The sequence below is a fragment of the Ips typographus genome, linkage group LG3 (genome assembly GCF_016097725.1).
Source record: "Ips typographus isolate SLU linkage group LG3, UJ_Ityp_2.0, whole genome shotgun sequence".
Taxonomy (NCBI): Eukaryota; Metazoa; Arthropoda; class Insecta; order Coleoptera; family Curculionidae; genus Ips; species Ips typographus.
Window position 1 is genome coordinate 7,885,857 of NC_138424.1, and position 27,717 is coordinate 7,913,573.

At 34.2% G+C, this 27,717-nt stretch overlaps 5 protein-coding genes across 7 annotated transcripts; 2 read left to right on the forward strand and 3 right to left on the reverse strand.

The window, feature by feature from the left end:
• Nucleotides 1–553: 553 nt before the first annotated feature.
• LOC145726790 (uncharacterized) lies at nucleotides 554–8,547 on the reverse strand. Its single transcript, XM_081976025.1, has 11 exons — nucleotides 8,388–8,547; nucleotides 6,868–7,153; nucleotides 6,472–6,795; nucleotides 6,295–6,426; nucleotides 5,016–5,151; nucleotides 4,783–4,956; nucleotides 4,580–4,730; nucleotides 4,350–4,517; nucleotides 1,201–1,317; nucleotides 1,013–1,144; nucleotides 554–958 (listed from the first exon to the last, which is right to left on the reverse strand). Exons 2-11 carry the CDS (start codon nucleotides 7,123–7,125, stop codon nucleotides 847–849), a joined length of 1,704 nt encoding a protein of 567 aa, XP_081832151.1. The 5' UTR covers nucleotides 7,126–7,153; nucleotides 8,388–8,547; the 3' UTR covers nucleotides 554–846.
• A 517-nt stretch (nucleotides 8,548–9,064) lies between these two features.
• Nucleotides 9,065–19,128, forward strand: Pur-alpha (Purine-rich binding protein-alpha). 3 transcript variants are annotated; one of them, XM_081976046.1, is made up of 8 exons: nucleotides 9,091–9,218; nucleotides 9,740–9,778; nucleotides 12,791–12,906; nucleotides 13,002–13,104; nucleotides 13,150–13,319; nucleotides 13,379–13,529; nucleotides 13,588–13,784; nucleotides 15,950–19,128. In XM_081976046.1, the coding sequence occupies exons 1-8, from the start codon at nucleotides 9,176–9,178 to the stop codon at nucleotides 15,992–15,994; spliced, it is 864 nt and encodes a 287-aa protein (XP_081832172.1). In that variant the 5' UTR covers nucleotides 9,091–9,175; the 3' UTR covers nucleotides 15,995–19,128. The 3 variants fall into 3 exon arrangements, with proteins under 3 accessions (XP_081832174.1, XP_081832172.1, XP_081832173.1); XM_081976047.1 differs by having other exon boundaries at nucleotides 9,096–9,218; nucleotides 13,162–13,319; XM_081976048.1 differs by lacking the exon at nucleotides 9,740–9,778 and having other exon boundaries at nucleotides 9,065–9,218.
• A 537-nt stretch (nucleotides 19,129–19,665) lies between these two features.
• On the forward strand, nucleotides 19,666–25,937 carry LOC145726811 (low molecular weight phosphotyrosine protein phosphatase 1-like). Its single transcript, XM_081976066.1, has 5 exons — nucleotides 19,666–19,694; nucleotides 19,753–19,898; nucleotides 19,975–20,162; nucleotides 25,566–25,727; nucleotides 25,783–25,937. The coding sequence occupies exons 2-5, from the start codon at nucleotides 19,868–19,870 to the stop codon at nucleotides 25,873–25,875; spliced, it is 474 nt and encodes a 157-aa protein (XP_081832192.1). The 5' UTR covers nucleotides 19,666–19,694; nucleotides 19,753–19,867; the 3' UTR covers nucleotides 25,876–25,937.
• LOC145726791 (arylsulfatase B-like) lies at nucleotides 21,327–24,640 on the reverse strand. Its single transcript, XM_081976026.1, has 8 exons — nucleotides 23,364–24,640; nucleotides 23,151–23,310; nucleotides 22,845–23,095; nucleotides 22,529–22,787; nucleotides 22,184–22,477; nucleotides 21,969–22,130; nucleotides 21,684–21,911; nucleotides 21,327–21,627 (listed from the first exon to the last, which is right to left on the reverse strand). Exons 1-8 carry the CDS (start codon nucleotides 23,457–23,459, stop codon nucleotides 21,395–21,397), a joined length of 1,683 nt encoding a protein of 560 aa, XP_081832152.1. The 5' UTR covers nucleotides 23,460–24,640; the 3' UTR covers nucleotides 21,327–21,394.
• On the reverse strand, nucleotides 25,432–27,686 carry LOC145726798 (uncharacterized). Its single transcript, XM_081976041.1, has 4 exons — nucleotides 27,330–27,686; nucleotides 27,023–27,214; nucleotides 26,711–26,966; nucleotides 25,432–26,657 (listed from the first exon to the last, which is right to left on the reverse strand). Exons 1-4 carry the CDS (start codon nucleotides 27,363–27,365, stop codon nucleotides 26,038–26,040), a joined length of 1,104 nt encoding a protein of 367 aa, XP_081832167.1. The 5' UTR covers nucleotides 27,366–27,686; the 3' UTR covers nucleotides 25,432–26,037.
• Nucleotides 27,687–27,717: the final 31 nt, after the last annotated feature.

The following is a 27,717-nucleotide window of genomic DNA, read 5'->3' on the forward strand; positions in this document are numbered from 1 at the left end:
CTTAAGCTCCTAGTTCCAGTTCCCACTATTGTCAACTGTAAAAGCTGGATTCATAGTTCTAGTTCCGCAATAAGTAATCAGTAAGCTGCAGTAAAAATAAACAATATACTTGTAATACTCTAATTCATAGTTTGACAAATAAGTGCAAGCCGTATAAAACGCAATAATCATTTTCATTTCTTACCTTGCTTCTTACTGCTTCCGGCATAACGATTGGTCTTTACCCCCATTCATGGATTTTTGGAATATCATTTGACAAATATGTCTTTTGGTTTGGTCTAAAAATGGCAACCGACAAGATAGGTAAATCAAATTTTGAAGGTTTATAAGACTTTGGAGTTATGTTATTTCCTTCTTACTATAGTTGAACTAAGAATTGACATGGCTACTTTTTACTCCTACTCCTTGCTGCATGTCGCTTACTTCTTGCGGAATTAGAACTATGAATCTAGCTTAAGGTTAACGTTTAACCTCGGTTTAAATCAGGAACGTGACTGACAACTATGATAGAAAATAAAAAAAAGTTCAAACTTAAAATAATAAAACACATACACTAGAAATAATTAATTTTTATTATTGGATCACTGATTCATCTAGTTATTCCATAAAAATACCTAATAACTAACAAAATCCAGTTAATTTAACTGATTTAAATGTTTTCTTGTCAGTGCCTGTATGTACAGGTCAAAAACGAAAAACTTGCCAAAAATTCAAAACCATACTCTCTCATATGTACAAACGCAAACAAAACTTAAAAATAACATTCTGCTCACTGTTAGTAGTCAATCGTAAAACATTTAAAACAATGTTTTTCTTCACAATCGTAACTTGCGAGTCATGGCAATTTTACTGTAACTGCACCTGCAGCTCCGAGATGTCTTCAATTTCTTGACCCATTTCCTCGGATTCCTCGTATTTTCCCTCAAACTTAGCCTCGACCATTTCTTCATGCTCCCCACTATAATTAACCGATATAGAAGCAAATTCATGTATCAATTGACGATCAACTCACCTTTCTTGGACTTGTAACGCAACCTCCGCAGCTTCCACCGCTTTCTCAGTCTCAATATCAGAATTCGTTGGTACCATCGGTTTTGTCCTTCCGTATTTTTCGTGAATGTTTCTGTGCCGCTTTAATGCAAACCTGAAACCGAAACAGTTAAAATTGTTGTCTTTGGGTGGTGAAGGAAAAATAATAACCTGTCAGAAAACCCTACAGTGCAGATGTCGCACTTGAACGGTTTTTCACCTGAATGAACTTTTTGGTGGTTTTTCAGGTGGGTAGCTTGGTTAAAGCACGAACTGCAGATGTCACATCTGGAAAAAAACAAATGTTATTGTACCTGTATACAGGGTGGTCCAGTTTTAAGTGTCAATAATTCACCATTTGATAGCCAATCAAAAAATAAGTTGACTTGCATTATGTCATTTTTCTGAAAAACGTTTCCTAAGGAAGATACAGTCCTCCAAATTTCAATTTAAAAAATCGTTTTATAGTTTAAAACTGAACATCCAAGACTTGTGAAAGTCAGTGAAAGAAAGTCTCTCAGACTGCCATCCTGGTTGAGTGTCTGAAACTGGCATTCAAGAACTAAAAAAGACCGGAAATCAAGACAAAGATTGTATTGTGCATGAAACTTATTTTTTTCTACTAAAAATAATATAAAAGTTGACTTTTAATGCTAGAACTGACTTTACTAGGACTAAAGAGAGTCCAAAAGTATATTTTCAAGACTTTAATTGGTGTACAACTCAATTTCCTGGACTGGACAAGTCTAGAAGTAAATTAAATTTTCGGACTATTTTATTTCTAAAAATTAGTTCTCAAGAGTATTATTGTAGCATTTGGTACCAAAATTTGAAGAAAAATTTTGAGAAAAGAAACTTGACTTTTGGAAATAGTCTTAAACTCGATTTTTCAGTCTTAAAAAGCACTAAAAACAGTGAATTTCTTAGAGATGCTATAATTTATTGCACCTATGAGTGTAGAAGTCAATTTAATAGTGAAGAAGCTTGAAATAACATTTTCAAAACTATGGTCAGTGGACAAACTGGCTTTTAGGCCTGATAAGTCAAAAACTTTGTAAAGATAGTCTTGAAACTCGATTTGAGGCACTGAAAACAGCCTTAAAACACTAAAAACAGTCTAGTTTATTAAGAAATACCCGAATTTTTAGCACTGAGGTGTCTAGAAGTCGATTTAATAGTGACAAAGCTTGAAATGCTATTTTAAGTCTATGAAGAATGTAAAAATTGTTTTTTAAGTTTGTTATGTCAATAACTTGGTGAAGATAGTCTTGAAACTCGATTTTCCAAGCTGAAAGCAGTTTTGAAGCACTAAAAATAGTCCATAATTCGAAGAAAATGAAAATCAAAGTAAAAAGCACGAAAAGTTCGTTTTCAAGGCAATTTTCATGAATCTAATGTTAATGTCCTGCATCTAAGACTATTTTCAAGACTAAAATATTGAAATTTGTCTTAAAATTATGAAAACTTACTCCAAATGCAAATTTTAAGCTTCTGATGTCACTTTTCATTAGATCAGTCACATTTTGGGGTTCAAGTCAATTTTTAAGGTTTAAATGTATGAATTTGTTGTAACAAATTCTTGAAAAAGTAGTTTTTATGTCTACAAGTCAATTGCAAGTCTCTCGAGTTGCATGAAAACTGGTTACAAACACAATTTTTAAGCTTTTCTAATTCAATTTTCAAAACTAAAGTCTTTTAGTTTGTCTGGAAACTATGAAAACTGGCTACAATAATATTTTTTAAACTTCTTAAGTGAATTTTCCGTTTCCAAGACAATTTTTAATTGGGTTACCGTAATAATGTGTAATAAAGTGCTTGTTCCAAATTTGATCAATATTGCTCCAACGGTCTGACAGTTATGACAAAAAAAACGATTTTTTAAACAGAAATTTGAAGGACTGTATTTTCCTTAGGAAGCACTTTTCAGGAAAATGACATAATGAATGTCAACTTATTTTTTAATTGGCTATGGATTGGTGAATTATTGACATTTCAAACTGGGCCACCCTGTATTATTCAACTGTTGAATAGGCCGCATCGAAACGATTTCAACGATATATGATTTGTTGGATTTATCTGTAATACTTTTCTGAAAAAATGAGAAAAAATAAATTTTTCAAACCACCCTGTGATCGTTAATTCAAAACCAATCAGCTGTGCAGCACTCATTTTAAACGTCAATAACTCGGATATTTGACAAGTGACAGTAAATGTTATTAGAGATAAAATTGTAGAGGACATTCCGAAATTTCCAAAAATACCATTAAATCAAGTGATCGAGGTGATTACAAATGAAGTAATTAGAATCAATAGAAATCATGCAGACTGGATTACCAAAGCAATCGAAAAGTTAAAAAAAGGATATAGACTGTATTGAAATGAATGGTGGTCATTTCCAGCATTTACGGTCTTACCAAAATTAGTTTTCATTTTTTTTTTTAATTCATTTGTCTATTAATCAATCTCGGTCAATATCTCCCAATTAGCATCCTGTGACTCAAGAAATAGCGATATATCCAAAAAATGCAGATTATGTAACAGATAATATTGAACATACAACGGCATTTAAATGATAGATACAAACCTGCTAATATGGCTTAATTCAAGATTCAAGAACAGTGCTTTATCCATTTTCCGGAAAAATCGATATTTCTTCGGACACATGACGTTAATTAAGAAACGTCCGGAGGTAATACCATAGACAACAAGTTCCTATGTAAGAAAAAAGTTAAAATTATTTATTAGTAAAGTGGCTGTAATTTAATACTTTTCTTTCTTCACTTTGATTGTCTTTAGCCACCCTGTATGGTTTTATTGGTCATGGGGTTGCTTCAAAAATTATGTAAAAGAAATTATTGGATCTACACCCAACTAAAATGACACATAAAAAGCTGCTGCCATAATTCGAGCTTGAGCACTATAATGTCTTTTTTGGATAAATCAATATTTCTTGAGACTTGGGACGTTAATTGAAAAACGCCCCGAGATATTGACCTAAATATCACTTCCTTATGTTAAAACAAAAAAAAAAATTTGATCAATTGGGGACTACTTGAAAATTTCACTTTTTTGCACGCACTTCTTTCACACCCTGTATACGGCAGTTAGAGTGCATTTACATCAGTAAAGAGCCAATAAACCAAGCTCAATGAAAGTCCAAACCGCATTAAAATCTGTTGATTCATTTTAGAATGGCGTAATTTTAAAAATGACCCAAAAACATCACTATCCCGGTTGACGTGGCGAGCAGTTTATTACTTATTTTGCACTTTAGATAATGCAAATAAAGTAATTATAATAAAGGTAATAAAGTAATAAACCTGTAGGGTTTTTCGCCTGTATGGATCCGTCTGTGATTCCATAGAGTCGAATGCCTGGCAAAGGATTTGTCGCAAACTTCACACACGTACGGACGCTCTCCCGAGTGTATCCTTTCGTGATTTTTCAGATGAGGTGATTGGGAAAATTGCATACCACAAACGTTGCACCTAAATATTTTGTACTTCGTAACGACCTCTACGGTTTTTTTCGACTAAACAATAAACGTCACCTGTAAGGTTTTTCGCCTGTATGTATCCTGGAATGGTTCTTTAAGTAAGCTGCTTTTGCAAAAGCCAAGCCGCAAATATTGCACTTGAAATTTTTCTCGCCGGAATGCAGCCGTTTGTGTGACCACAAAGACGAGTACCTGCTAAATGACCCTAAAGGTTTTTGTTAATAACCCAACTACAAGCGTTAGACTTTGAGACGAACCATTGCAAATATTGCAGTGAAAAGGCTTCTCCACGTTGCTTTGCTGGTTTTTGGGGGCTCCAATGAAAATAATACCGCTGCCGTTACATTTAGTACACTTGGTCACACTGGCAACACCTCGTTTTTTTACCGGATGGTTGTTTTTAATGCCGATTGGAATCGAGTTTTGCGTGCCTGTAATTTGGTAATTGTAAAAGCAAATTATTCGTAAACCTAATAAAACTTAAAATAACCTAAATTTGAAGGGCTTTGCGTTTGAGTCCCGGTACTTTCCTCAAACTTAATAGTGGCTGGGGGATCCGTCGTTGCGGCTACTACAAATATTTGAGGTTGGATGGCTTCGGCGCTCAAACAATTTTCACATTTCACCTGCAAGATCGTTAAACTAATAAAAACATTCAAGTTTGGTAAGGTACGTGTCAGGGCAAATAGTCGTTACATATTTAACTGCGTTGCTTGTCTGTTTAGAGACTGTTCAAGGTATTTTCTCCCAAAAAAATTTACGAATATCAGAATTTTTAATATTTCGTCTTCTCTCTCAGTAATTCACCGAAAATATTCTTCTTTTTATTTGTCAGTTGTAAATATATGCTTGCATTTTACCACAATCAAAACTTGAAATCTGAAGCATTGTTTTCAAATGTAATTTGCACAAATAAATTCAAAATAGCATATTATTTTGTGGAATACATTTTGGTTAACAAAATATTAACAAACTCGGCGTGGAAAAGCTTGAAAATCACATCAAACTAACCTTGCCAAAACGTCACTTTGGCAGCGTCAAAAAGCTCAAGAAGGTTTTAATTCGTGTGGTTGGAAAAATGTAATATGACGTTTAATGACAGGCTTATAGTCAACTGACAAACAGTCAAAACTCATTAAACAGTGCCCTGAAACTGTAAAATATCGAATAATTGTGCTACTTTGATGAATCACGCCGCAAATTGTTATTCGTAGCTCTGATCGCATTGGTTTTCACGCTGCATGGAGCAAGCAGAGGGTTTTCAACATCACAATAACGTAATTTGACAGTTGGTCCAATTATGGTTTTGCCAAATTACGTCATCGTGACGTCAAAAACGCTCTGCTCGCTCCATGGAGCTTGATAACGAAAGCGGCCTCTGATTTATGTAATTTGACATATTGTTGACGTCCTGTAGTTTAAGTTTGTAGCATGAGGAAAAGTCTACATGTGCAGCATTTTCGTAAATCCTACCACAGTGGGAGGGCTGCTGCTTTACAAATCACCAATCCAACCAATCACAAACTACGAACAGTGCTGTGATTTACGGAAGTACTGCAGATGTGGACTTACCCTTTCTGTCCATATGTCTCCTTTTTCAACACATTCTACGCATCATTCCCAACATTTTTGAATCTGTGGCTGTCACAGTTATAAAATTTAATATACTTTGCAACGCTGGAAGAAGCACAGTCTAATAAACAATAAGAAACCCAACTAATGACGTAACCACCATTTGCCTTGGTTTCGACCTTATCTTCAACACTTACCTTCATTACCGCCCTCTTTTTATTATTGTCTTGAGGTAAGGGAGCCCCGCAAGATTCACAGTTTTTAATCTTTAAAGTGTTGACCTGCTGTTGTTGTTGTTGCGCTTGTTGTTGAACTTGCTGCGCAAATAACTACTTTAAAAAAAAATCAACGAAATCAAAATTGCATCTAAATACCTGTTGTTGTTGCTGATGGTTCTGGATTTTATGGTTCTTCAATTCGCCTTGAGTGACAAAAGTCATTCCACATTCCTCGCAAGAAAACCGAATTCGGTCCGCCGAAACGATTTGAATCTGAGTGGGTTGTTGCGCCTGTTGCACCTGCGTGGGCATCAACTGTACCGTGATTTGCTGTTGCTGCGCCTGTTGCTGATCCGTCTGGCCGTGACTAACTTTCTTGTGATGGTTCAGCAGACTGAGGTGCGCAAACATCAAGCCGCACACGTCGCATTTGAACGTTATATTAGATATGGCGTTCTGAGTCAACAAGTTCTGATTCACCTAGACACGCAGATTGGGTCGTACACGTTTAGTTTTTACTAGATCTAGAAGATTAGTTGGTTGGCTCTTTACCAGAGTGTAGTTGTAACTAAATGCCGGTTGAGTGATGTAACACTTGTCGTCGGTCAGTTGTGACATATTGACAGTGGAATGTTGCGTTTGCGGAGTTATTTTCTGGATCATGTTTACATTGGCGTAACAAAATGGGGCAAACTCCTGCTTTTGCTGCTCCTGTCCATTCTTGTCTTTGTCCGATTGCTGTTGGGGTTGTTGTTGGTACTGGATTTGGGTTTGTTGCGTGGTCGTCGTTATCACGTTAGGATCAAACATGTTTAGGCTAATTTGTCCCAAGTCTTAACTGTAAAAATAAAACATCAACTTAACAGTAATGAAGAGTCCAAATTAGCTTAAAATAAGACAAAGATTGCTCTAAAATGGATTTAAGTAAGGGTGTAGGTATACAAATACCAGAAGCTTCTTCTATAGAAATTATCATAAGGATAAATTTCTCGAGAGGTAAAAGTCTATCTATGTATCTAATCAGGCCTAAACATCCATCTTTGGATATAGGCCTCCTCCTAACCTAACCTAACCTGTTCTAACTGTTTAAAATTTGTGACGTCCTACCAATTTTGTTTGAATTTCAGTATAGGTAGCCTGAGCAACAAAGGGAATGTGACGTCACGATGACGTAATTTGACAATACCATACTTTGATCAACTGTCAAATTACGTCACCGTGACGTCACATTCACTTTGCTCTCTCCATGGAACACCAAGCTAAAATGTCACAGTCTAATACATCCCTAATTTTAAAAACTAATCTGTCAAAGATTGTAAGTTTGTGCAACGTAAATAAGTTCTTATAACATGTTTTCATTAATATTCCTTGGGTTATTAATAATGTTTATGATTGGTTCTAATGTGTCTGTGTATGACACCAAACTCATGTATCTGTATCCTGCTCTATTAAATATAGTTAAAACAGTATGGCTATACATGAGTTGCATTACACATGCCAACCGAAAACGCCATACAGTTCTTCTGCTGACCTAATAAATTGGTATTTTAGGTACATTCCAGTCCAGTTTACTAAACCCACACAACCTATTTCCTTAATCGCTTAATCTATAATAACGAATCTATATTTAGGCCAATTATTCATGCAGTTTTAAATTTAAACGCCTGTCACAAAAAAATGCAAATAATTCAGAGTGTTTAGTATGATCCAGATGGTCAAACGCTAAAAAATCCATACGTAAACTATCTACACGGAATTTAGCACCGAGGGCGTGGCGTTTTAGTCAATATTTCCAATTTAATTAACCGATTAATTGGAAATTAAAGAACAAAATCGAAAATACAAACATTTTTAAACGCATCCGTCCTTCCTCTAATTTATCTCTTTTTACACAACAAAGACGATGCGATAAAATGAAATAAGAGTATAGAAACAACAAAGAAAACGATTCGCCTTCCTTCACTCTCGCCACTTACAGCACCAACGCCAACGTTACCGAGCCATTTTCTCTCGGATTTTCACTTAAACCACCAGGACATTCACGTATTCTATACTAGAACAATAGGTCTCACCTGATTCTAAGCCAAAAACGCCGTATTTTCCACAAAAATGCGAAAAAATCACAAAAAACACTTTACTCTGTCTCACTTTAGAAAATGGCGGATAGATCCATAGCCATCTTTGTTCCCCTTGTGAAGTTCATGAGTTTTGGTCGGCACGGGGAGGTGAGCAGTGGCGGCGCGTGCGCTTTACCAAGTCCGTGTCACACGTTCGTAGAAAGCGCAGCGCATGACTCGCCTTATTACATGGGAATTATGACATAATTTACCAGTGACGTTTTTTTATGTGCTATTATTAGATCATCAGAATTACTGAGAATATGATAATAAGTTCAAGTTCCTCTATTTTTAATTTACTGCAGGAAAAACGAAAGTTTAGTGGGTATTACAGGTCTTAGCACTTAATATGCTGAATTTTTCGGTGACGTAATTGTTAGTGTATTATCGGGGTTAAATAATCAAATTACTTAACAAAGAAATAAAATACAATCGTAGGTATAATTTGTTTGCACAAATTTATCGAATACTGTCACTTCAGATATTATTGTTCTTTATACTTAATAATAAATTTTTAATTAATGTTATCTAAAATTAGTTATCCAATAACTAATAAGATTTGTTAACTTATCTTGAAATTCTTTACACTTTATTAGAAAAACATTACATACGCAGAATTTCCCTAAATCCGGCACTGGTTTAGCATACTGGTTTGACAGTTCTAGTGACAGCAGGTCTGGGGAATTTTCGTTTTAGGCCAAAAATCACCAGGAGGTTGTGCGAGAGTGTGAGTAGGGTTTGCGATGTCGGATATAGGCAGTGGAGATGAAGGTTCAAGTTCGCAAAGTGAGTAGAAAATTGGTTGAAATTATGAGCCCATTAGAAAATTCACTGTTTAATGTATCTGTGGACCAAATTTCGCGGTTGTATGTTGCCGTATATAGCGAAAAAACCGGATATTAAACCTGACAAGTGTACCAAGATGGCGTAAAATTCGATTGTATCATCGGAGATTATCTCTGAATTTGGTTTGGATTGTTTAATTGTTCGAAATTAGGGGACCAGTTCGTTCTTTGAACAGTGCTCGCCCAAGTTGTCGCGACAAATTAGGATTGAAATATCCGAAAATTGGGAAAAAATCCTGTTTAAATTGCCGTAGTCCAACAGTGACCTTGGCTAACGTCAGTTCGGTTGCCTTTCTATTTGAAATTGAATGTCAAAACACGGGATTCTCGACCTTAGGGTTCAGTCCTGATGTTTTTGATCAATTTAGCAAAAATGCTCCCAACTCGGCTCTCGACAGCTTGTAAACCCTTTGTAAAGGTCAGGACCCCCTTCTAATCCCTTTTGTTTATTACTTTTTTTAGAGTATCAAGGCATGGAGCAAGGCAGCGAGTACGACTCAGGTAAGCTAATTTTTCAACCCCTCTGATACACAAAACACCCCTTTGTTCTGATAAACTTATCAGTAACTATACCAACCCCCTCTTACCATCAACTCTGGTCACTTTCATCTGATTCTCATCCTTTTTGAATGAAATTCCAAGTGATGACTCATTGCATTCTAGGAATATTGTGACTTTTGTAGTAGTACATTTTCTACTATGCTCTTTCATAAAGTGATTCATGTTTAGTATCATCGCGCGTTTTGCCGGTCCTACAGCATCTTTTTGAGTTCTTAGTTTGTTATTTAAGTGATACAACATGGATGTGAAGGGTTCTAATTGGGATGTACACATAGAACACTGGGTTGATCCAAGTAGGTATTTTTTTGGTTTCAAAATAAAAGGGGTTAAAATTACTTTTCAACTTTTTTTACCACAAATCCTACTTAAAATATTACTGGAGTGTCTATTGCAATATTTTTATTATCTCTCAAAACTGATAAGAGAATTGGATATTAAAAATGTTCTTAATGTTAAGTGAGAATTAATAGTTTTATGCTGAAAGAAGAAAAGGTTCTGTCAATCAAGCTAAAATGTACTGGGACTGGGGGTACTGTTGAGTTAAAATGGAATAGATTTGTCAAATTGGTGCTTAACTGTTGTAGTTAATTGAGTTTAGGCCAGAGCTTACTGGAACTAGAATTGTGTTGGGCACACCTAGGACTAACCAAATTTTCCTGTACTTAATGAAATTGTTGTATATGGAAAAAAAATTTACCTAACCTACAATTGATGAAACTGACTAATGTCCATTTCCCCAACATTGGATAAGTTGAGTTTAGGACAGCTTAGATTAAAAGTTTAGACTGTGTTATTTTGCACCTGATCTGTCCCATTCAAACCTCAACTAAGCTTAAGTTGTACTTAAAATGGCTTTGAAAGTGTTGGGGGAAACAGGCATTAGGCATTTAAATCCAAGAACTTTGATTGTATGTTTAGTGAGCAACTAGTATATGAGCATACAGTTTCAATCATCATATCATTCAACCCTAGTTTTACACTAAATTTGCCAATTTAGAGTACCACAAATTTCTTTCTAACTTAAATAAAACACTAACAAAATCTGATGCAAAAGATGTAGAGGTATTTGAATTTGAATATGTTTAGCTAACTGAGAATTAGAAAAAATTTAATGGTGAGATGAAGAGAGTAATAAGATAATGTAGCTTGCTCTGAGGAAAACAATTCATACTCTGAATACTACTCTGTGTATTGCAATACTGTTTCAATGACATTGGGTAGAGCAAGATACAGTGCGTTTTTTTTAACGCGCAACTAGGATTTTACGTGTTAAATTTTTAAGCTTATGTTGGACCATGTTATTCTGGAACTACAGGTATAAAACTTGGAAGATGTGTCTTCAGTACCATGAAGCTTAAGTAAGACCACCAATTCGGTCTAAAAAGTGTTTACAAATTAGCAAAAAGTCATCTTTTTTGGAACATATTTTATCTTTCCATATTCCCTGTATGTATGTTTACCTGCTATCTGCCCTGTCAGTATCAAAAACAACACCTACCATACATACAGGGAGTCTAAATCTTTTCGAAAGAAGATGACTTTTTGCTAGTTTGTAAACCCTTTTTAGACCGAATTGGTGGTTGTACTTAAGCTTCAGGGTACTAAAGACACACTTGTCAAGTTTTACACCTGTAGTTCCAAAATAACATGGTCTAACATGGGCTTAAAAATTTAACACGTGAAATCCTATGTTGCGCGTTAAAAAAAACGCACTGTATAATAAAAAGTATCCATATAAGTAAATATAAGTATCCAGTTTTTGATGTTGATACCAGCACTTAATTTATGAGATTCAGATTTTAGACATTTGACAAGTCTTAAAACTCCTAGATACTTTCATAGTCTACTGTCATTAAAACAATTTTAAATAAAACTACATTGAAAGCATCAAAAACTATTAGAGGGATTTAAATTACATTCTCAAAAATTGTTTTTTTTTCTCCAAGTTTTCATCATCTCATCTTAAAGCTTAAATTGTGTAGCAGACATTAAACTGTTTCAGATTTATTATTTTTTGAGTATATTTTTGCATCTTTTGTAAAATGTGTAACATGATTTGCCTTGACTTGAAAGAAATTTTACCTAATTTTTTTGGTAAAGATGCAATTTTTAAATTTTTCTATAGACTGCTAATTTATTCAGATTATTCCAAGGTAAATAAGTTGGGTTAGATTAGGTTTTGGGTTTTGTTCTATGCTTCACAAAAATCCTAGACACTTAGCAGTAACTGAAACTATTCATTTGTTTGGTTCATTGCATCTATTTTAGGAGAATGTGTATACATATAGAATATTGATGGTATAGGGAAATTCACCTTACTTTTTATGCACCTCACAACCATCAGATCAGCAGTGGTGCCACATATTTCAAACTAGTTTTGTGGTAGGACGTTTTCTGGTATCAAAACTAAAAGTAAAGCATTCACAAGGTGCTAGATATATCAAAAGTTTTTTATAAATTGACTTCCTCCAAATGTTTAATAAATTTTAGTTGTTTTTTACTCTTTTATAATAGATAATAAGAGAAGAGAACGCCCCTTTGGTCCTTTTAAGGACTAAGGACTTGGACAAGACAAGAACACTATTGTGGTTTTTGTTTTCTTGTGCTATTAAAGTTTTTTCACAAAAAAGGGAATACCTATAAAGAAGTTCCAAAAATGCAAAGATTCTTTTAGAAATGGATAGGAAATTTAATTTTATTTTATGAAATTTTCTTTTATGTAGTGGTTAGATCAAATTGGCTTTACATCTTACAACACGGGGAAGATTCTGCTACCAAAATGTTTATGTAGATTACTATAAAATCTATAATAAATAGTTTATCCTAATTATAAAAAATTAATGGAGATTAAACAAAATTCCTACAGTGGTTCTTAGAAGTCAGTAAACCATAAAAATGCTTTGACAATTGTGTGAATTCATTAAATAAGTCATATTATTATCATTGTTTTAGGTCAACAGGGCCAAATGGAGCAAGAACTTGCAACCAAGATGCTCCAAATCCAGAGTAAAAGATTTTACTTGGATGTAAAGCAGAACCGTCGAGGTAGATTCATCAAGGTCGCTGAAGTAAGTATAGTCTGTCATAGCTTGGTATCAGTGCTCTGCATTCACTAGTACTATTGCACCGAAGTGATGAGGGAGTAATTCGAAATTATTGCTAGATTGGAGCCGACGGTAGACGGTCTCAAATATTTCTGGCATTATCCACCGCGGCCGAATTTCGCGATCATCTCTCCACTTTTAGTGACTACTACTCTTCTCTCGGTAAGTGCCGATAAGTGATAAGGTTGGAGATAGTTACCAGGTTAGAGGATTCTGTAGGCCCGCCTAATCCCGACAACGTCCCCGAAGACGGCAAGCTGAAATCCGAAATGATGATCAAGGACAACAGACGCTACTACTTGGATTTGAAAGAGAATTCGCGAGGACGTTTTTTGCGAGTGTCGCAGACAATTACGCGGGGCGGGCCCCGCTCACAGGTATTTCTCGATCGGATAAACACATCAACGAGAATTAATCCAGAATTAATGTAAAACAGGTTGCGATACCTGCACAAGGTATGATCGAGTTTCGTGACGCTTTGACCGATCTTTTGGACGAATTCAGCACCGACGAACACGCATACAAACCGGATCTACCAGAAGGACGGCACATGCACGTGGATAATAAAAATTTCTATTTCGACATTGGTAAGTTTGCTTTTTTTTAGATGTGTAAGATCCAAAATAACAATTTTATTTACACCAGGTCAGAACAACAGAGGTGTCTACATGCGTATATCCGAAGTAAAGACCAATTTCCGAACCGCTATTACTCTGCCTGAAAAGAGTTGGGCACGGTTTCGGGATATCCTAAGTGACTACTGTGAAAAAATCAAGCAACCGGCTGGTGGCAGTGGCCCTCAGGGCAATACTCTGGGGGGGCCGGACCAACCCCATACATTGGTAAGTTTACCTTAAAAAAAAATGATATATAATTCTTATAACTGTCATATGTTATACTGTACTGTACTGTATTTGGGAACAGGTAATCATAGTAGATTTTGTATTTCTGTTTTGAAGAAATTAGTGTCAGATATTTCTAAGCAAACTCATTCACTTAGGCATTTTGGGTTACCAAAAGTATTTCAAATTACAAATACACAAATAAAAAAGTAAATCAATAAACTGAAGCAAAAATAGAGAAAACCGTCAACAAATGCCCAAAAATCAAAATTTATAATTTAAAATGGCGTTGCAAAATGGCTTCTTACCTCGACCAGTAGGATCATTCACAAATTAAAAGATTCCAAAATATCATACGCCATTGACGTCAAAGTTCAGATCACAAGTAATAGAAAGAGAACGACAATGGGGTCGTAAACCAAAAAATATTTTTGCGGTACTTACACAGAAAAATATTTGAAACGTATTTTTTCTTTTTTAAAAACGCAACGTTTTACTTCCAAGAAACGGCATTGAAAACCATACTTATTTGGTACACCATATATCTGTGACGTAGAAAGGGACATGTGCCCTTTTCTCTTCTGTTTGTAGTGAGTTGGGTGAGACGGAATGCATGGACGTGTGTCTAATATCAATTTTAAGCAACCGTTTAGGATGACGGAACTGACAAGTTTATTTTATAGTGATTCGTGTTTAGTAAGTTATCAACCCTAGTAAAAGCTGAAAAAATCAGATATTTTTACGAGAAAGGCCGGTACCTGTGGAATAAGTAGTTCTTTTTTCTTCTCACTGCTGGACATAAGCCTCCCCTTTACATTTCCACCGTTTACGATCCCGAGCCACACTCATCCACTGACTTCATCATCTCGCCATCTTGTGGAAGGTCTTCCTGCACTTTGTCATTTCGCGGTCGCCACTCTAATAATCTCCTCGTCCACCTATCATCATTGCGTCTAGCTACATGTCCTGCATACTATCGCTTCAGTTTCGCAATTCTTGTTATTATGTCTTCCACTTTCGTTCTTTTGCGATTATCTATGTTCTTAACACGATCTGATAGTTTTATTCCCAGCATCGAGCGCTCCATTTTACGTTGAGCTATTCTAAGTTTTTCTGCACTCACTCTTGTTCTCGAGTGTCTCTGCTCCGTAAGTCATGACAGGAAGCCCCACTCGTCTTTGTAGCTCCTGCGTTTGGTTGTCTCTGTCTATTTTTAAGGCATGAAATATTCTCTGACTTCGTCGATGTTGTGACTTCCCAATTTCTTTTTTAATGTTTTATAAAATTACTAGCGGTGTAATATTGAAATGTAAGACGTAATAGCTCGTTTTAATAATTTTAAAAAAGTCTATATATTTAAAACATGAAATCCCACTATGGTTTACGACCCCATTTTTACGTCACTGCCACTAGCCCTAGGACGAACTATAGTTTAAATTTAAATACCATACCATTCTGATCCTTTTGGTTAGTTTTGTAAAATTTAATTTTAAAATTCAAGTCGCAATTTTGATCGTGTACAGCTGATCGGTCATTTTTGGAAGGGCAATCACTGAAAATTCAGATTTTCTTGGGGACAGAGTTTTACAAAAACTTGTGATTACAAAACCAAAAAGTGCTAGATTGCTTAGTGAAGAAGAGATTGCATTAATTTGATACCGTACTGACATAACCTGTAAAGAAATATTTAACTACTTTTTAAATCAGCTGATGCATTTGTGCAATGTTTTTTTAACTTACAGATTATCACAAATATTCGTATTTTTCTTCCAAGTCGAGTAATAGTTTTGGTTATTTTTATGTGACACAGGAAGCAAAGTTACTAGTGTAGTGATGTGAAGAAAGGAACTGATGTATTTCAGATTTTTCAATAAGAAGTAATTTAACGAAATCTTGGTGTAATGTTGTGAGTAGCAATCATTTTCTTTTTAATAAATCACTTATTTGTTTAAAGTTGGTAGTCTTCTGTCATTTGCCAACCATTTTTTAAGGCAATAACTTGAAACACAAGAATTTCTCAATCTGTTGGCAGTACTTCAATTTACGTACTTAGTACGTCAATTTGGCTTCATATTTGATTATTTTTATCAAGGTTTTAATCACCATACTTATTTACATACAGTTCTCGTAAACTGGCTGATGTTGATATTAGACTTTCTTTTTAGGTTGGCAATAATACCCAACAAGACGGAGGAACGAGTTTAAAGTAGGCTAGAGGGCCGATTTTAGACTAAAAATATTAGATTTATTAAAAATAACAAATTAAAAAAATTGGACAGATAACACTGTCGTCCTTTTATCGCCCGCTGATCTCTAAAAAGAAACATAGATGTACAAATCTAAAGTTTTGTATTGATGCATTAAAATATTTCCTGATATTAGGAGAGGTAGGCTGAGTTTCACCAAGGTTTTGTGGAGCGGTTTTGATCAGAAAGTGATTAGGAACGAGTGATGTGATATAGCTGGCATGTGATAGTATTATAGAAAAAGAGATTTATAAATATTGCAGTTCTTAGTTTGGCTGTATAATTGTAGGGTTAAGAGTCGGCATTGGAGCTGCAAAACCTTCGTGATCTTCGGCACGTAGACGCTAAAAATTTAGTCAGGGGCAGTAAATTGGCGATAGAACGAATTTCAGAACATTGATCAGATTGGTTTTTGTAAAGTGTTAAAAAAAAAATGGAACACTATAATATATGTTAGATTCTCTATTATATGTTATCGAAGAAATACTTTTACAAAAAAAAGGGTTATTTATTATTTTTTGTCGTTTTTAAGTTGTTATAGTATGTTTTTTTTTGTATTTTTGATTCCTTTAGTTGCGTGCGTTTGGTTTCGGGTTGAATCGAGTTGTCACCTCCTACAAAAAAATGTCAGTTTCACCCACTTCGCCTCGATTGAGTCCGAAATCTTTTGAAGGTCTAGAGAGGGCACCACAATCTGTTTTCTTTTGTGATTTGTGAATATATGATGAAAGGCGTTGAACGTTACTGGGTGACCGGTGACATTTGACGCCGCAGCTCTGTGATTTTTCTATTATCTTTGTAAAAAAGTAAAAGCTCCAAGCTTTATATTTTTATTATATTTATTACGATTATGTTTGTGACTTACGTATCTGATTAATAGTATTGGTAATTTCATTTATTTTAAATTGACGTAAAATAAATGAAATTCGCTATACGGCAGTTTCAGCAAATAAATGGAGAATAAATTAGTTTCATGGTGTGGGGAGGGTGTCAGGTCTTTCTCACTGCCAAAGCGCTTTTAGTGACAATATTAAGTTTGTTATTTTAGGCGGGATTTGCTGCAGATTCCTAACATTCTATTATAGTTTGTATAGTTTATAGGCTCTGTTCAAACGCGGTTTGAATTGGGCCTTGTATTAATTCATAGTTTAATTTTATAGGGCACCTAGTTTCCTTTTAGAAAAGGACAACATGAAATTAAAGATCAGTTTTTGAGATTTTTTTGGTTTTTGTTTTACGTTTTTTTTTAAAAAGCCTGGAGGTGTTGGGGCATAAAAGCAAAAAATTAACTGTTTATAAAAATATGTCTTATTTGTGTTGTTTACTCTTGCATGGGTCGTTATACAGGATGAGGTTTTTTCATGGGTGTTACAAAGTGTTTCACCTCAGAAACTGTTTGTTCAAGCAATATATGAGTGCATGGGAATTTTTTAACTTCAATAGATACAAACTAGAATAAAAATTTCATAGATAACGCCTTGTATCACTTAAAAAGAAACTCACCCTGTAGTTTCTTATTAGTTTTCGATGTTTCATAGGTACGTAACGTCAAGATTCAACGCTTTATCATAATTATTATTATTGTTTTATAACGAACATCCTACAATGTGATTAATATTGTTGATTTCATTATTTACGCTAAAAAAAGATTATATTGACATCATTTGGCCGATTTAAATGTACATAAAATTTTAATCTTGTTTTGTATTCTCTATACACTTATATTATTATATAGAATTTATTTTTGTAGACTAGTCAGAATCTTGTTTAAATTCCCGTTAACCTTGTTTCTAAGTCACCTGAAACTTTAATGTTTGCATTTTCATGTTAGTAACGTAGTTAGGATATGGATGTCTTTTCCGATTTGAAACTTGAGGTCGATTTTACATAGATCGACGTTCTAGTTTTCCATCATTAGCAGGGCTTTGTGTTAGTATAAACTAATCTGTACCTCGTTCGAGTTAATTTAAGGATATTAAAGCGGACAAATACAGTCGTATTTCCTTCCAAAAACCATTACAAAAATCAACCCACCTAATAGTACAAGAGTGCGGCTTTTTTGTCCGGTTCAAGAATTCTTAAACGATTTTCAGCGACTGCAAACATTTGAGTTCGTTTCTATAGTACACACGGAAATAAAGAAAAAGAAACTATTTAAGAGGAAAAATGAAAGCATAGCTTTTTAGAAACTTAAAGTATATTAATTATAAAGAAAAACCTATACAGAAAAAAAAAATAAATGTTGCAAAACCAAATCATTTTTGAATGAGAGGTGCTATTAGAATTTGCACGGTTTATTGTTTAATTATTTGTCAAATCTACGTGTGAATTTTAAGAGCCACCGTGGTAGTTCTGGTTTTCTCTAGCTTAGTCGTTGGAAAACTCAGAAATACCGGTGTATTATTGATAATACCACATACATGAACTTTTAAAAGTACGAAGGTAATGCCATCCACGAATTAAAGTACCTATATTGTTATGATTTCAAACACCAGGAGGGCTAAGAACGTTTATCGTTCACTATTATAAAGAAATGTATTGTTTTTTTCTACCTCTCCTTACGAATAAATTTTACTTGTGTCTGTGATTTGTACTTTTCAAAAGATTCACGAGATAATATTTAATACTATATTTCCATAAACTATGGTAGATTTTTCGTTGTTTTCTGTATTTAGATTACGGCTGCTGTTTTTGTTCCTTTAATAATGTATTTTAATTAATACTTGGTTGATTCCCACCTTTCAATTTATAGAGATTAATATTATTAGGAGAAGTATTCACTGCCAATGCGTTTACGAAACGGTTCTTTGGTTAATATCGAGACTATTTAAGAAGTATACAATAATTGATTAAAAGATATGTTTCTCGCAATTTTTCTACACCTTTCAACGTAAGTACACGCGAGCTAGTTTCAGTTTTAATCAAAAAAACCGTTTCCAATTTTTATTTCGATTTATTAAAGAAAATTTAGAATATGTAAAATTTCTACAGAAGTCATTGATGTGATTAACGTACGATAAGTGTAAGGTGCAAGATAAGATGGCCAATATGCAATTTTATGCCTTTTTGGCATCCAAACATTAAACAACTCACAAGTAGTCTAGTATTTTATTTCTTGGATCCCACTTGATATTTTATGGTATAATGATATTTTCAGAAATTATTTCAAACACACTTTTTGTTTAATAATAAAATTAATTAATCGATTTTTTAACTAGATAATTCTAGTTTCTACTTTCTTAATTCTACTTTTTGGCAATAATGTTTTATTATTAACATCCACATTCAAAGTATGTCGATTAAAAAAAAAATAGAATTGCTGCTAATAGTTCTTTTTGTATGTTTTTCACAATACCAAAATAGACCTCAAAGACTTCTACTTATTTATCTGTAAAATCTTGTAGCAAATTGACAAATCAATCTGCAAACCTGTATATTTATTTCTACCTTTTATGAAATACAAACATTTTATGGTTTACATTTTATTTTAGAATAGTTTTATTTAAGCGATGCGCTATCAACAAAAAGGAAGCCCGTCCCTGGCAATGTGCTTCTGTCATTTAATCGTCAACTGTCAGAATTGTGACATTCTGGCACTTCCTAACCTCACTTTTTAAAATATTTCACTTGTTTTGAATTTTGTTATCAACTCAATTTTCATTTTAACATCTTGAATATATTCCCCTAGTTGGATAGGGGATTCAGGAAGGAAGGAAGGAAGGAACATCTTGAATTTGTGTACATTTTATAACGGGTCGAGTAAAAGAAGTTCTATTATTTCATAAATATACTAATTTTTAACACTGTTATTATTACCTAGTGTATAATAGGACCAACATGACTAAAGGAGCCCTGTTTGTTTGCCTAGGTTTGTACTATTTAAACCTTATGTCCTTACATATTTGATGATTTTATATTGAATATTCTCTTGTGTGTTACATTAGGAAACATTTGCCGTTCGCCGATAGCAGATGCAGTGTTTTCAAAATTGATTAAGGATCGAGGCATTGAGGACCAGTGGAAGGTTGATAGTGCGGCTATTGGTGGTTGGCACTCTGGGAGTCCTCCGGACTCTCGTGCCACCACAACTTTGAAAAAACATAATGTACCGTACAATGGAAGAGCCAGACAGGTAAGCGTATTTATGAGGGCATTATGACTGAATATTGTATACCTATTCACTATTTTAATATTATCATCACTATGTGACTTTTTGCTGATCCCAAACTGCCATTGACATATCGGCCGCATTTGTTTTCACGCTCCATGGAGCGAGCAGAGCTTTTTTGAGGTCATTTGACAATTGGTCAAATTATGGTTTTGCCAAATTAGGTCATCAATGAATCAATCAATGAATAAGAATGCTTGGTTGTGAAAAGTTCAATCATACTAATTGGTTAATTTTCACTAAGAGGTTATAGGAGAAATAGTTCAAATATCCCACCTAGCCATTCCAATAACCAAAATGTGAGTCAAAACCTCTTCCAGTTGGGGTGTCTTTAGCTCTAGCAGCACCTAAATGACATTTACCCACCATATGAGTCTTGTAACCCAATTTTACCAGTTGTTCTGGAAACAACTCTATGTCATAGGGCAATGCTGTCCTCACCTTCAGAAACAGGAAGTCCTTGATAACCTAATAGAGAATTAGTTAAGTAGTTTAAGTAAGTTAATGAACACCAAAGTACCGAAAAGGGGTGTTTCCAGTTTAACTGCAACAATTAAGCACACTAAGAATGCTATGCTATTGCGATTTTTGCCATGATCATTACAGGTTAAATGGCTTTTTGCTATGATTAAACAGCTTAATTTCAAGTTAAATAGTATTGTATAAATATAAACTTGGGACTAGTTTTCTTTCATCTTAACTAATATTTCTTAAGGGTGGCACTTGTTGAAACACACATAAATGATAAGTTAGATTTAAGAAGTGGAACAGATTATTTCTCCGAAAATAAATTGTTTACACATAGTACACCTGTTGATAATACTGAATGTGCTAATTATTGACTTTTCTAGTTAGATAATGGGAAGAAAAAGTAATTAATTACATGACTGAATAAGAACAGTGAGTTCAAGTGCAAACCTTCTTGAAGCATCTATTATTGTTTTTATACAGTGAAAGGGTGCCTAAAAAAAAATTCAGCAGTCTTGGAGAAATTGGCAAAACAATAGCTCCGATAAGTCAAATTTTTTAATAAAGACTTTGGTAATATTACCGATAATTACCTTAATGTTTGGTAAATTTTTAAAATAATTTATTTTGACTGTTCTAAAATTATAGGTAAAACAGCAATCTCTTTAAAACAAGTTTAATTTAATCCTTAGTATCCAAAACCAACATTTGTATGTAAAAAACTATATCTAATTTAAATTTGACTTATTGGAATAGCATCCATCCGTATCAAGCCAAAGGAACCAGGTCTGGTTACACTTCACTGGATCAGCGTTCAAGTCAATTTTCGTTTTCCTGGATGGAACACTTTCAGGCAAATACCAATCCAGTTTGCTCCTTAATAGTCCTTTAAGCAAGGGATTCTTATCCACAATATTTTCAGTTTCGCAAGGATCGTTTTCGAGATCAAACAGGCATTCCCCTAATAATCAGTGACATTTTAAAGCAATTAAATGAAGACTTGTAAGTGTGACCAACCTAGGCAAGGCAAATCTTCTTTCCGAACTTTACCGTTACAAGTTCTAATATTTAGTTGGTTCCTCAATTTTGTTACAACTTCCGGAGTTAAGGTTTTGCTACCTTTGATAGATTGTATAGCTTGATTAACGTCACTCTGGATGACCTGTTCGATGTTGTAGGCTGGCGACAAAGTGGTGTTACCGAAGTCCGGAAAAGCTGGGTCGTAGCTTCCATTCAAGTAGGAACCTTAAAATTTATTAAATTATACTGGTCTTTTGAGTTTTGTTTGTATGAGTTTGGTACCGTTTAAATATTTATACTTTCCAGCAGCCCCAATAATCCCGGAGAACCCATTTAGCGTATCAATGTCTAGTAAAACATGACTTCGCTTGGAGAGCAAATTTTTAGAGATGCTTTTCCACTGGTTTACTCCATCTCGAGACTGGGATAAACTTCGGTCACCACCTTAAACCATTTTTTATATACCACACGTTTATGGTCGCTCTGGAGAGTTTTACCTGCTATATTGATTAGAGTGGGATACAAGTCTGTTATATGCATCAAGTGGTTGTTGATGTACCCTTTCTTTCTTAGAAGTGGACTATAAACAATGGCGGAACCCCTCACTCCTCCTTCCAGTAGGGTAAACTTCTCCCCTTTAAGGGGGTAGTTGGATCCATAGTTTTCGAACATTCCTTCAGTTTGAGCACCGTTATCGGATAGAAACACCACAACTGAATTTTCTAGCATGCCCTTATCTTTCAATTTTTTTACTACTTGACCTATTGAGCTATCCAGACGGTTCACAATATCTGTACGGGGGAAAACATAATTTCAAAATAATTTTTATTAACAAAATTTACCGGCATAGTTCCTTCGCAGTGGGTTAGTAATATACCCATACTTAAGTTGTGCAGCAGTGACATTAGGGACTTCCAATTCAGTGCCTTCAGCTCCAGTATGGGCGGCTAAATGTCCCAAATAAAGGAATAACGGTTTACTAGCATTGTGATTGTCGATCACTTCTAAAGACTTGGTAGTAAACAACTCAGTGGCGTACTGTCCTTGGTATTGCCACTGGGGTTCTAGACCGTCATGTAAGTCCAACCCAGACCAAACAGTCTATAACAAGGAAATTGTCTTTGACTGTCTTGAACCCCTTTATGTAAGTAAACTTACGGAAACATTATAGCTGGCACTCAACGACTGGTAAGAGAAGTAATTGAAATAGCCTATAAAGCCATACCAATAACCGAAATGTGTGTCAAACCCCCTCGATGTGGGGGTGTCAACAGCTCTGGCAGCGCTCAAGTGCCATTTTCCCACCAAATGGGTGGAATACCCGAGTTTTTTCAGTTGTTCAGGTAGTAGCGAAATGTCACGCGGTAAAGGGCGGTTTTCTCCACCACTTATGGGCATTCCTTGAAAACCTGAAATTTATTTACTTTATCAAGATTGCTTTGTCCCATATTGTATGAACAGTACCGTATCTCATTGGATATACTCCTGTCAAAAGAGCGGCTCTTGAGGGGGTGCATGTAGGTTGGGTATAAAATTTATTCAAAAAAACACCGTTATAGCCTAAGGCGTCAATGTTGGGAGTAAAAATTTGACTGGACCCATGAAAACTAAAGTCATTCCAACCCTGGTTTTTCAATTAGAAAATCAATACAGATATAATAGACAAATTTAACTTACAATGTCATCACCAATAATAACAATTATGTGTGGAGGGGTTTTGTCTGCTTGCACCAGACACTTTATAACCAAGAAACTGATCACAATTAACTTCATTGTAATTTGAAGATCTGACTTGAAATGTATCAACTCAAGTTGATGAAATAAACCATTTATATAAAAATGGTGGTACTATTCTACAATTGCTATATTTGAACGTATAATGCCGCCTTACGATAATTAAAATATTTCGGGTCAAGAAAATCCTAATATACATATTCATATACCCATTATAAGTGATAACAATTGCAGAAGATATGTAGACATATCATTAAAAATTGTGTTTGCTCGTTACTTAATTAATCTTAAGATAAAATTGATCTATTTTTTAATAATATATTTAAATAATAGTTTATCGACACCAATTTATACAGGGTGTCCCGCGAGGTAAGGGACAAAATTTTACTACGTGTTCCTTAGGTAAATTTGATTCAAAAATGTCCTATAAACATGGGTCCGCAAATGCTTCCTTACCAAGATATTTTTTTTTTATTTAATAGTGTTATTGTGCCAAAAAGTACAATGCTATAATAATAATTATCTCTAGTATATTAACAAGTATAATAAGCACATATGAAGAGTTTAGTGTATGTAGAGAAATCACATACTAGGGCTGAACTGCTTGGTGAAATTAATAATATCGCTGACGACCTAAAATAACCACCGTGATGGGAAAAAATGGGAAAGGTATCAGCCACAGCATTTTAAAAAGACTAAACTATGCTTACAATGTGAAAGTGGACACTTTGAACAATTATTGTAAACAGGTTTTTTCACAGTAGTAGTAATTTTATTGTTAAATAAAAAAATAATAAAATTACTATTTCGGAATTACTGTAGTTTCCGGCACAATAACACTATTAAATTTAAAAAAATCATATATTGGCAAGGAAGCATTTGCGGACCCATGTTTATAGGATATTTTCGACTCGAATTCACCTAAAAAACATGTAGTAAAATTTTGTCCCTTACCTCGCCGGACACCCTGTACCCTGTTTACTCCGGCCGCGTAGGCTTCAAAAGTTATATTTTGTGCAGCAGTAGTAGAGAATATTGTTATGGTTTTGGCCTACTATGCTCGATACTTTTGAACGAGCACTCGATTCGGGATGTGTTTTGAAGTGTAAATAAATTTATTAATTGTTGAGTTAAACTGACTTTGTGAAAACCCACGGGAAAATCGTAACAATATCTTCCAATTTCAGACACAGATTCTAAGTACCAACATAATGCATGTAATCCCTCAGAAAAGAAATGCACAAGTAAGAATTGTAAATTTAACAGCATGGTATGATTTTTGTATTATGTGAAGGTGTTGAAACCACTTCTTCCCCACGATATAAGCTTGACATATCTTTGTGAAGTTTAAAGATATCCATTTAATTCTGAGGTCAAAAGATGAAAAATAAAGCCTAGTTTAATGAAGCAAATTTTTTATTTAATATGAGATGTAAAGAATTTAAAAATGTATATATTTATAGTCACTCCTTAACACAAATAAAGAAAAATCTTTTATTAACTCAGCTTAGACATTGAACTGAAATAGTAAATACACTTTTATTACTCCAACAATAACAATATAGTTCAAACGTTTAACGTGAAAGATAACATTTAAATGTAGAAATCCATATTTTTAGCACTGTTATCAATGTTGTAGAATTCTCTGAATTTATTCAATTTAACTAGTTTAAACACCCAAGTTTTTAAATATATCTGCAATTTTAATGTATGGTTTATTTTTAATTAGCATTTACTTAAAACCCCTTAAGATAATAGTAATTAGTTTCAGACCTGGCAATGTCCCTAGATATGAAAAAGCTTTCTTACTAGAATATAATCTGCATTTTCACAGGCTTAAACCTTCTTTACACAGCAATGTTACTCATTCTATTAGTGATTATTGATCGTTTTTGTATGTAAAATATGTCAATAGAAGAAAAAAATGTTGCCAATTATTAAAACTTTCTTAAACCATATAATTAGTGAGTTATCAGGGTAGCAAAACTACTCGCTTGTTAAACTCAATGTGTATAAAAAAACATTATTACACTTTATTGAAAAACAATTTATTACCTAAAATCAATAATAACTCTAAAAAAAATCACGATAAACTTAAAATAAAGCTCCTATAAAAGCAATAAAATCATAATAATACTCTTCCAGATTGAAGACTCTGATTTCGACGAGTTTGACTACATATTTGGAATGGACAACAATAATATTTCCAACCTAAAGGGTCAACAACCGCGAGGTTCTAAAGCTAAAATCCTGCTTTTAGGAGATTTTGACCCTGAGGGAGACAAAATAATTAGGGATCCTTATTACGTGAGAAAATTACTTTATTTAGACTGAGAAGTTTCGCAAAATTCCATTTTTTTAGGATACTGGATCTGAAGGATTTGAGAAATGCTATCAGCAGTGTGTAAGGTCTTGCAATGGGTTTCTTGACCAACACCTACAGGGAAAAATCTAAAGCATAAGGTAAAATTATGCATTTTTAATTTTTTGTTATTAAATGTGATTGTTGTATGTTCACTGGTTTCTTTTTATTAAATGGTGAAACCTAAATAATACAAAACTCTTTCATATGTGCAACTTATTCCATAAAACTTAACATATTTCTCTTCTGTAAAAGCTACAGCTCTTCATCAAATAAAGAACTTAAATCAAGTCCATTTAATATCTCTTTCCAAATTTCTGCATGTTCCTCATTGTCTGGCTTAACAGAAAATTGACTGTTTGTCACATTAACACTAACTTCTGTGTTGTTTTTGTCTATATCACTACCCACATTATTTGAATTACTCCTATTAATTGGTAATTTCTTAAAGCTAAACAGTTTTTTACTTTTAACTGGACTGTCACAATGTTTAGTCCTTTGCTCTGAAAATCTCCTCACTTTAGGTAAAGGGTAAGAAGTTTTATTTGCTAGTGGCACCAAACTTTTACCATTATTCAATAACCTGGACCTCTGAATTAAATTCTGGCACTTCACCTTTTTTACAAGTTCAGCCTCTTTTTGCATTAAATAGTCTGACATCACACACTCAGGGTTCACACTCTTCAAAACAACTTGATCATCTTCATTGTATATCCTACTCAAGCTTTTGGGTGTTACAGTGAGATGGTGGTTATCACATTTGTCACATGTGCAAGACAGCACAGCTGTCTGCACTAAAACCAGCAAGGTGCCTACTTTTAACTGGGCTTCATACTTCTGATACAAGCTGTGTAGCATATTCCCTTTTATTGTACCTTAAACTTTTAGTTGACTACCACAAAATTTAAATCATCAAAACTGTTAATACCTGTAGGATCCTTTAAGGTGATATTCACAGACTTTTGCCCTTGTCCCTGTTCAGACACTTCCAAAGACAATAGAAAAGCAGCCAAAAATGGAACTTTCTGAATTGTAAACTCACTGACAGTTGCTTGCTGTTTAATCCAGGCAATGTTAAAGTGTTCAACAAGGTTTGAGGAATTGTTTAGGGCAAACTCTTGAACCACTGATGTCCATGGAGTTGCATTGAATATGGAAGCAGTAGCTTGTGAAAAAAAGTCTGACTGCAAAATCAAAACACTGTATTCACTGTAAAACACTTAAAGCTAATGTGACCTACTGTTGGGGTATCACACATAAGCCCTGCAGGTCCTGGAAATATTCGTTTGACACTTTTAGGGGTTTTCAGTTTATTTGAGTCCCTATTGAGTATTTGAGACTGAGGGGTGGTTTGCAATAAAGATTTAGGTTCAAGTTGATCATTTTCTTTTTTTTCTTCATTATTTGTGAACTCATCGTCACAGAAAACGTCCTAAAAAATTTAAAAGACAAAAGTAACCAGAAATTGTGTACCTTTATATCCAGCAAATTGTATTATGATTGTAATTACTAAGTCAAGATAACAATTAAGTTGTTTAGTGGTCTACCTCATTGCACTTCTGTCGCTTAGGACTATTATTCATTCTTTGGAGATCGAAAACTAGTATAATAAAATAAAAAGCACATTTAAATTTACCCAAAAATATTTAAATGCTTCATTTTGGTGTTTTAAATTTCGACTATTGATTGAGGTTATGTTATGTTTATTTTTTTTCAATAGTTCCTTGGATTTTTTCCAAGATGGACGAAAGCGAGTATAGAATGAGACTTTATGCCTTCTGCCCTTAATGGGATTTTGCTATTATAAAATGAAATAAATTGTAATCTGCTATTTATCACTAAATAACTGCATAATATTCCTCCTTGTTTCTCAATTTTTAATTTTTTAAGTTTTTTTTGTGTATATAACAAAACGATATTGCAGACGACAGATGA

Coding starts and splice junctions, on each gene's coding strand:
- LOC145726790 (XM_081976025.1), bottom strand. CDS start 7,125: ATGTTTGATCCTAACGTGATAACGACGACCACGCAACAAACCCAAATC. Junction 6,427..6,471: donor ACCATCAGCAACAACAACAG/GTATTTAGATGC, acceptor TTTTTAAAGTAG/TTATTTGCGCAGCAAGTTCA. Junction 4,518..4,579: donor ACAGGCGAAAAACCTTACAG/GTGACGTTTATT, acceptor CAAAATATTTAG/GTGCAACGTTTGTGGTATGC.
- Pur-alpha (XM_081976046.1), top strand. CDS start 9,176: ATGTCGGATATAGGCAGTGGAGATGAAGGTTCAAGTTCGCAAA. Junction 13,105..13,149: donor TGACTACTACTCTTCTCTCG/GTAAGTGCCGAT, acceptor TTACCAGGTTAG/AGGATTCTGTAGGCCCGCCT. Junction 13,320..13,378: donor GGGGCGGGCCCCGCTCACAG/GTATTTCTCGAT, acceptor AATGTAAAACAG/GTTGCGATACCTGCACAAGG.
- LOC145726811 (XM_081976066.1), top strand. CDS start 19,868: ATGACTAAAGGAGCCCTGTTTGTTTGCCTAG. Junction 19,899..19,974: donor AGCCCTGTTTGTTTGCCTAG/GTTTGTACTATT, acceptor GTGTTACATTAG/GAAACATTTGCCGTTCGCCG. Junction 25,728..25,782: donor TAATTAGGGATCCTTATTAC/GTGAGAAAATTA, acceptor CCATTTTTTTAG/GATACTGGATCTGAAGGATT.
- LOC145726791 (XM_081976026.1), bottom strand. CDS start 23,459: ATGAAGTTAATTGTGATCAGTTTCTTGGTTATAAAGTGTCTGGTGCAA. Junction 23,311..23,363: donor TTATTATTGGTGATGACATT/GTAAGTTAAATT, acceptor TTGAAAAACCAG/GGTTGGAATGACTTTAGTTT. Junction 22,788..22,844: donor GTGCCAGCTATAATGTTTCC/GTAAGTTTACTT, acceptor TCCTTGTTATAG/ACTGTTTGGTCTGGGTTGGA.
- LOC145726798 (XM_081976041.1), bottom strand. CDS start 27,365: ATGAATAATAGTCCTAAGCGACAGAAGTGCAATGAG. Junction 26,967..27,022: donor TTATGTGTGATACCCCAACA/GTAGGTCACATT, acceptor TTGATTTTGCAG/TCAGACTTTTTTTCACAAGC. Junction 26,658..26,710: donor CACCTTAAAGGATCCTACAG/GTATTAACAGTT, acceptor TAAAAGTTTAAG/GTACAATAAAAGGGAATATG.